We start from the raw sequence: 8,847 nt of genomic DNA, 5'->3' as shown, positions 1-8,847 counted from the left end.
AGAAATTATATTTATATATTATACGATTTTTTTTTGTCACATATACAATCTAGTCCACGTTTTTTAAAGAAGTTGAGAAAGATACGATAACTGAGTATTTAGCAAGTCACCTAAACTTTTACAATATAGTACAATCTCATACTTGACCAGAATGTATATTGACCGAATGTTACGGATGGCTTCCGATTCACTTCTAGGCGTTCGGATGCTCCTACCAGAAGATACGGTAAGCTCGTTACAGGGCCTCGAGACAGTAGTTCAATTTCTTCGACTGCTCTTTTATTTAAAGCATAAATCTTGGAAAAGAGTCTAATTAGAGATCAGCTGGAGAGCTCTTTTAAGCTTTTTAGAGTTCGAATCAAAGAAATCCAAAACTTCATTGAACATTTTTTGTGTTATATTTCAAGTTGTTTTATAGTAAAATTCTCTACAATTACATAATTACAATTACAATTACAATACCATATACACTTAGCTATTTACAAAATATACCTCGTTCTTTCTTCAATAAATATTATAATTTGTCGTATCACACAATGCAATTTGTTGTTAACGAAAGTACCATTCGTGCTTCCGCCGAACGAAATCAATCAAATTCGACATACACACACACACACATATGCGTTGACTTTAAGATACTTCTTCTCCGCTTCTTTTTCAAAATATTGAATTGTGAGCATAATCAAATAAGCGCGTACGTCTTCACGTCTCACATCTCACCTCTCGCATACACATACACACGCTCGTGTATTTCTGACACGGACGCATCTCGGCGCAATCGGACTAATTACAAAGCAAACAGTAAGCCAACGCCAAGCGCCGCTGCACGTCCAACGGCAATGGACGACGGCAGCAACAACAACAGCAGTAACTATGACAGCTTCTGCGGCAAATGTGTAAACGCTATCCGCACAACAACAACGCGCGATTAGCCGAATGCATTGTTACATTGCTCCAAGTTCGTTGGCCGACGCATGTGTTTGACTAGAATTATAATTACGAGCACCATGACTGATGGCGGAGTCAATGCTCGGATGGTGGCTGTTGGCAGTGTTGCTGTCGTGCGTACCGTTAGCTGGATATTTGGCATAATGAACCGGATCGTGTATGCCTTTTGGCAGAATTATCGCATCGGTCAGCAACTAACTGCTATTGTTTGCACTCTGTTGTTGTTGTTGCTGTTGTTGTTTGGCACGTTCCTTCGCCTCCTGCTGCGCCTTCTTCGAGCGTTTCCATTTCATACGTCTATTTTGGAACCAGATTTTCACCTGCGTCTCGGAGAGCATGAGGCCACTGGCCACTTCGAAACGCTTCGGGCGGGATAAATATTTGTTTTGCTTGAATTGCTTTTCGAGTTCGAGCAGCTGTTGTGATGTGAATGCGGTGCGTGGGCGGCGTGTCTTACCCAGTATGGCGTGATGCGGATAGGCGGCCAGCTCGGGTATGCGATGGTGCAGCATGCCGGCACGAGCCAAAAATTCGAATTGAAGGTGCGAAGGCATGAATGTGTGACCCATGGATAACTGCAAGGAGGGAGGGGGAAAGTGAGGGTTGTACGTTAGCTAATTTGCGTGGTATATTGATGTCAATATTTTTGTATGAATAAGATAGTGAATTTACGATTTTCATAGTGAAAAAAATTTTTTTTTGCGAATTGATTTAAAATCTGTGTTTAAAAAACTTACCGGTATTGGTTTGCCTGTTGGATCTAGTGGACGATGAAACGCCGAACCACCTTGTGCCAGCAATTGGTAAGGATGACCGCCAGCGTAGAGTGGAAAGTCTTGCGGTCTAATGGGACTATGCGGTGGAATGGGTTTCTTAAATTCATCATGAAAATCCATTGGCATGCCTATATGATGTTGATCCTCGCAGCCGGGACTAATGGGCGGACTAGATCGATGTGAAGATGTGGGAGATTCAGATCTGAAATAAAAAAGAAAAAAAAAAGTTAGTAATGATTATCAAATTTATATTTATTATATAAATATGTGACTGTTTTACAGTTTGCTTGTATAGATTCTTCTGATAAAAGTACAACTTTTTGATTAATAATTATTATGCAGTTGTTCTCACAACTCAGTGAAGATCGATCATGCTCACGTTACCATTCTCGTTAATCCTAAATCTTTACCAGTCCTTATAGAAGCAAACTTGATCTAAAACTCCAATCTGAAGACTAAAACTATATTTTTTATTCTAATTACTGAAACTGTTTGAGTTTCGAAGAAAAAAAATTGTTCGTCATGAGTTTCTACTTGTATAATGTATACTAAAGAACCCCTATTGTTTTATGGAAGACATTCTTCATACTCTTTGGAGTATAACGCGAAGGTAAAATGAGTTATTTCCAAAATGCATAAGATGGTTAGTGGTAAAGTTCTGTGTTCCAATGATTCTGGACCAGAGTATTCAACAACTTCAAAACGTTCAGAGGGAAATATATATTTTGTACGGTTCCACATCGAAAATAACTTCTCTATATCCTAAGCTTGAAATTCAATAGTTAACGTTATACATAGTTTTTTTCTAATAACCTTACCGATTATATTCCTTCATTTTTTTCGCATATACCTACATATAAGATGAAATAACTTGAAATCTATTATTTTTCCAGTAGTAGGCTTTAGTAATCTGTATCTTACGTTGTACAAGTGCGATTGGGTTTACACTATATGGCGTTAGAGAGATAAGATTTTTTACTAAAACAACTACTCAGACGGTTTTGTGATTGCTTGACTAAGTAATCCTTGAGAAGACGTCAAAAATCGACAACAGCAAAGATAAAATATGACATATTTTACAGTCTTTTTTCAATAAAAGCGAAAACGAAAGCCTGGCGACAGAAACCATGAATAGTGCTTATGGTCCTGATACTGCAACAGCCAATGATGCTCAATTTCGATTTGGTCCAATCTTTTTCAGTTATACTTGTACTGTCAATAGGTGAACCGTCTGAGGAATTGTGTAGCATCAGTACAATGCCAAGCCATTCACATCAATAGTGACTCAGTAAAAGCTACGGTAGCTTGATGTTGGGAGGTTTTTAAGCATCGACCTAATAGTCGAAAGCTAGCACCAAGTGGTAACTATCTGTTTCTGTCTATGGCTAATGATTTTGCTATTGAAACTCACTAACTAACTAACTCACCCAGCTGTTTCTATGAAAGTGACATTATGGAATTACTTTCAAAATGGCAACAAGATTTTGAACAAATCATTGCATAGTAGAGCTAAATTGAATTTATAAGGATCCTAAAGCTGCATTTTAAAAAAAAATGTATTTCTTTTAACTAGAACTTATATTAACTAAGCCCTTTTTTTAAATAATACTAAAAGTTGTATTTAGTTTAGCAATACTTCCGCAATAATCAGCATCAACTGCTGTCCAACTTCATCACACCAATTATCTAAACTGAAAAATAAACAGCTGAATTCTCACGCTACTTTACGGCAGCATTTTTCTCTTTCACTCAACTCTTATGAATTTCCTAAGAGCGACCTCGATCCGCTTAAAATGATTGACATTAAAAATAAATTAAATAAGCGCACTTAAATTAGGCGCCAAAATATGAAAAGTCATAGCAAAAAAAAGGTGTAATATCATATAATATTTCTTTGTTATTCATGTTTACTAAGGTGGTGCTAAAATGTTTGCAATCGAAATAAAAACTTTGTAAGTAATAAATTTGTCTTATTTTTTTTTTATCGCAATAGTAAAAATTATACATAACTGTCTTCGAACCAGGAACTAAAATTTAAATAAAATCATATTTTTCTATATTAAAGCACACCCTGATGCACAAATGAAAGTTAACAAGCCGCTTTAAAAATGTTCGCATTTATGTTACGCAAACACAACCTTAATAGCAGCGTGTATATATGTTCACCCTATATGTATAAAATACCTTATTTATGTATATACAGGTAACAATTAGCTGAAAGCTTAGTGGCTGTTAAATAACAAGCCATTGTCAACTGTAAGCGTTGTTAAAGCAATTTTCAATTGCTGAATTAGTTTTGTAAATATTTTTTTTCTCGCTGCCATGAGCAGACGGACACTTGAGTGTTATGTCAGTTATTTGAGCCATTAACCCACTTGGCATTTAATGGCCGATATCAAGTTGAAATATTGGTAATTAGCAATAATAGCATTATAAACAATTTTTAATAAAAACAATGTGTGGAGTGGTGAGTGAAGCATCTTAGTTTGTAATTTATACACACATACATATATATTTATTATTTCTATCTTTTCGCTTCCTTATTTAATATGCGGTTGAAAAATTGTATTATGTTATCTGTTCTGTATGAATTTATAACTTTTCTTAAATAATCTTCAGTTAAATAACTTAATTTAACCGCTAATGTAGTGTTCTTTAAGATTAAAATATCTTATCTTCAAGTAGTATTATGCATATAATGAATAAAAATTTTTAGTTGAAACTGAACGGAAAAACTTATAACTAAATAAGTTTTGGTTTTGACAAGAAGTGTCGATTTCCATGTGATTTTTGCTATTCAAATATTATAATTCTACCAAAGTCAATTATTTCCTCGAGAAGCGGATTTAACAATGTCACCCTATATAGTATGTAAGTCTCTATTTCGGCGTATAAAAACAAATCGCAATAAAAACACATATGTACATAAGTATATATTCAAATGAGGCAAAACAAAATAAATTGTTTTAGGTTCTTATTGTTATTTTAGAGGCGAAAACAATATCAAAATAATTTTAAGGAATGCTGACAAATCGACAACTCTTGACCGGATATTAAGGGGTTATAACTACTTGTGATATCAGAAACCTATTTATTTTCCAATTTATATAGAATGTACATATATAATATTTGAGAATCTTTGCCGAAAAGTTGCATTTGATACGGAAAAAAGAGTTTCGGAGACATAAGCGTTTTTGTAAGATTTCTTCCAATTGGCTTCCAAACTTTTAGAGTGTTTCTCGAAACGCTGTTTTCAGAATAAGTGCAAGAAATTTCTTAAAAGCGGCTACCACGAGCGATTTTTACACCACCTGTTCTTATATACCATATTTGTCAGGTAAAGGAATAAGATTTCGAACTTTAAGACACTCTGGAATGTAAATTTAAAAAAAATATTTTTTTGAGAAACCGCCATTTTGTCAGAATTCAAAAGTTGGACTAGTCCATCGATCTTTTCCTTTATTCATCTATAATAATGCTACAAGTTTTATTTTTTGGATATAAGATAATTTTAAGCGAAAAATCTTCCTCAACGCGATATATATTTTTTCGGAAGTCCTTCTGGAGATCGGCTACATGGGCTTAACCGAAAAAGCTATATTATTAAAACAATTTAGCAAATGGCTCGAAAATTGACAAGTAAAGCCGAAAATTTATTTTTTAAATAGGCGCAGTAGGTGGTGGGGTTGAATAAAATATAAATTTTATTTCGGACAATTTTTGATCATTCAGTGCGCTTTTGAGCTCGAATGCGAGATCTTGTTCAAAAACTGTTAGCAAAAAATATGCAGGTTTTATACTTGAATCATTTCTTCCAGCCAATGCAAAGAAATTATTTTCTTTCTTGGCTGTTGAATATATTATTGGCGTGAAACTATTTCCAGATGAACTTCCACTAAATAAACATCGTTCTAGCCGATTTTAAAAGGTTTGTCTAATTTAAAAACTTATATGAATCATGATAAGGAAATTAAATACATTATGAACCGTTAACTGCGCCAATATATAGTTGATAATTGAATTGTGATTTTTGAATTACCTAACAAATTTACCGAATAAATATTATTCATATAAAAAAAAAAACTTAAAATTTTCTTTGCTTTTGCACCAACACAATCTAGCGGCATTTTTAACCAGACCATCACAGAGACTATAGTTTTAAAGGTGCGGATTACTATAAAATTAGGAGATTTGTCAAAATTTACCTAGTATTTGAAAATATCACATTTGTTGATTCGCCAGGTGGCGGTGTACTTTAAATTTTAAACCCAAAGGCTTACATTTTTTTAATATACAAGGTGCGTTCCACAGTAAAAATGTAAATAAAGGACCATACTATTATTAGTTATTGAGATTATTGTTTTATCCAAACTTTGCTTATTTAATGAAAAATTACAAACAAAATTATTTTATCATTTTTTATATCTTGTATGAATATTTCGTACATGACGCCAAATATTTGAAGGAAAAATGTGCCAGATACGGGTTGGGTTCCAAGTATTCTTAAAAGTCATATATAATTACCGACCTAAATCACATTTCAATTTTTCTTACTTAAATGCATCACAAAATTAACTCCAGTATTAACTATGCGTTCAAATTTATATAAAATTCAGAAATATAAGCATAAATTGCGTAGAACTTGGATTTTAATTTTGTTTGCGATAAGTAATTGTCCCATCAGGTGGTCCAAATAAGTGGGCAATATATTAAATGCTCAATAGACCATACTAATAGCTTAATTTTTGGACACCTTAAAAACGCCTATCACCAACAATGTTAACTATCATGAATACTAGGGTGGAGCGAAACAAAATTTTTTAAAGCATGTTGTTAAGATTTTTTTTAAACTCCAATAATGACCACAAAAAATTTTTTCAAGTTGATAACTTTTAATTGCCCTGAAAGAGGACTCTCCACGGCTTCTAGAACACATATCAAAAAGTGTTTACGAAATTAAAATTTTAACTCGAAATTTACTATAAAAGTGATGTTAAAAAAATTGTTTACCCTCAGGCAAAAATTATTTTTCGCTCCAACCTAATGAATACCAAATTTTAATATTATTTCGCATGGGTCAAAAAAAACTTTGGACTCATTAAATCACACACATCTTCACTTCAAATCAATAAAATAGTCGTAATTTTTTCAATTAAAAAATTTCTACAAAATCATAACCTTCAATATGGTCATCTTCGCACTCACCTTGACATGCCATCGGGACTGGGCGTACCATACTCGCGCGACTCACGTATTCGCTGCAGCGCCTCCTGCTCGCTTATGCCGGCGGCAAACGCTTGATTCAATTCGACATTATCGCGCGTATAATGGAACGCGGCCAAACGATCCTCGGTCAGCGATTTCGCAGCGCCACTCTCCACTGGCTCATCATTACTCTGCGTCTTAGCCAGCAGCGCATCAATGCAGAATGACTTCTTCGGTTGACTCTGTGTCGTCGTCGCCGTTGTAACGGGCGGCGAAGCGGATGCGACGTTTTGTTGCGCCAACATAACATTGCTCAAAGGCAACCGCGGCATCGGATAGCAGCCATTCACCAAAGCGGCATGACCGACGGGTAGCGAGCCGGGCGCAAACGTATCGTAGAGACGTGGTGTTGCCAGTGTTGACTGCTGCGGCGCCGGTAGTGTAGCCTGTGCGTTGACCAATGTCGGGAAGATGCGTTGATCGCGCAAACTATTCGCCACCGTCGTGGCTGTCATGGGCGGCAAGTGTGGCAGCGCGGGCATTGGTGCAACAATTAGTGGCAAGCCAGTGTTGCTGCTGGTGGGCGGCAGGTGTAAGACGGCGTGATGACTGGCTTCCGGTTTAGGACTTGTATTAGTGGCGTAACCACCGTTGGGTGGTGAATTTGTGGCGGAGCGTGGTGAATGTGATGAATGCGTGGGACTGGAATGTGCGGGTGAGCGCGGCGATAGCGTGGAGCTGGTGTTGTTGTCATTTTGGTAATCGCTGCGTTGTGGTGAAACGCTTTGTTGATGTTGTTGCTGCTGCTGTTGCGCGGCGGCAATGTGATTGAGAAAGTGTGAGATTTGTTGTTGTTGTTGCTGCTGTTGATGCTGTTGCGCCTGCAACGTGGGCGGTTGCGACACTTGGGCGCTAGACATTTTTGCAAACTTTTTTTCAAATGTTTTTTTTATATTATTTTTTCAAAATCACTTTTAATTTTTTTTCTCACAAGCACCTAAAAATTATTATTCACTTGTCTTTTATTTGGTTCTTTTTATATTCTAACTGTTTTTTTTTTTTTGTTTTTATCAATTAACTAAGTAATTGAGCAATTGCTTGGCATTTTTTCCGTATTTCGCTTTGTATTTGTATACAGTGTGTTATTAAAGTACGTTTATCGGCTTGCCTAAAACCATTATAACGTTTAACCGTGGCGAGCGTACATTACCAACTGTGCGACAGCGTGCGATGCCTGCGAGTCATATACCTCACTGTGATAATTGGAATTAATCAAATCGGCTGCTCGCTGGTAAGCAACCGCGATTGAGTCAACGCTCTCTTTGCCACTTACGCTCTCAATTGGCTCTCCGCCAGCAACACACGCACACTCGCACCCATATCACCGACAGCGCCTAATAGCAATTCCGATTGCTTTTTCAAAGATGGAGACTTGCAGCAGCAGCCATCTCGCTCTGCTTACCGCATTGTAGTACGTCAGCATGAGCTGCGCGTCGTTGGGCGTGTTCGCAGCGGCGCTTAAAATGTCGACTGATATGCTGGTGGCTTATGGTGTGGGCGTGGCTGCTTATGGCGCTGCACTGCACACAACGCCATGGCTTAGTAGCTGCCATCACAATGGTGTAAGTGGCAAAGGGGTTGAGCTGTAACCTTTACTACGCGCTCGGTTTTTTTTTTTAAACTCTCTTATTTTGGTGTAACGCATTGCAAATTGTCGGAATTGTTGGAAAAACGAGGGATAATTACCATCATTATGGAGTGTAGCCGCAATTGGTGAGGCCACGCTGTGAGTTGGGTGGAGGTGAAACACTCAAGCGTCAGCGAGCTCTTCGTTCGCTGGCATTTATCTAGTGTGCGCTTTATAGCTGTCATTAGGCTCCTCGTCGTCATCATTAGTACGGCATAACGTAACAAACGT

General features: G+C 36.8%; 1 protein-coding gene across 1 annotated transcript; it reads right to left on the bottom strand.

Annotated features, from left to right (window-relative positions):
* Positions 1–375: 375 nt before the first annotated feature.
* exex (extra-extra) lies at positions 376–8,191 on the bottom strand. The gene is made up of 3 exons (XM_014236290.3): positions 6,930–8,191; positions 1,686–1,926; positions 376–1,523 (listed from the first exon to the last, which is right to left on the bottom strand). The coding sequence occupies exons 1-3, from the start codon at positions 7,847–7,849 to the stop codon at positions 1,143–1,145; spliced, it is 1,542 nt and encodes a 513-aa protein (XP_014091765.3). The 5' UTR covers positions 7,850–8,191; the 3' UTR covers positions 376–1,142.
* Positions 8,192–8,847: the final 656 nt, after the last annotated feature.

This window comes from Bactrocera oleae, chromosome 6 (assembly GCF_042242935.1).
Source record: "Bactrocera oleae isolate idBacOlea1 chromosome 6, idBacOlea1, whole genome shotgun sequence".
Classification (NCBI taxonomy): Eukaryota; Metazoa; Arthropoda; class Insecta; order Diptera; family Tephritidae; genus Bactrocera; species Bactrocera oleae.
The sequence above is the reverse complement of the archived record's forward strand: the minus strand, read 5'-3'. Positions and strand labels throughout refer to the sequence as shown.

Coding starts and splice junctions, on each gene's coding strand:
- exex (XM_014236290.3), bottom strand. CDS start 7,849: ATGTCTAGCGCCCAAGTGTCGCAACCGCCCACGTTGCAGGCGCAACAG. Junction 1,927..6,929: donor AGTCCCGATGGCATGTCAAG/GTGAGTGCGAAG, acceptor TTTTTATTTCAG/ATCTGAATCTCCCACATCTT. Junction 1,524..1,685: donor CAACAGGCAAACCAATACCG/GTAAGTTTTTTA, acceptor CCCTCCTTGCAG/TTATCCATGGGTCACACATT.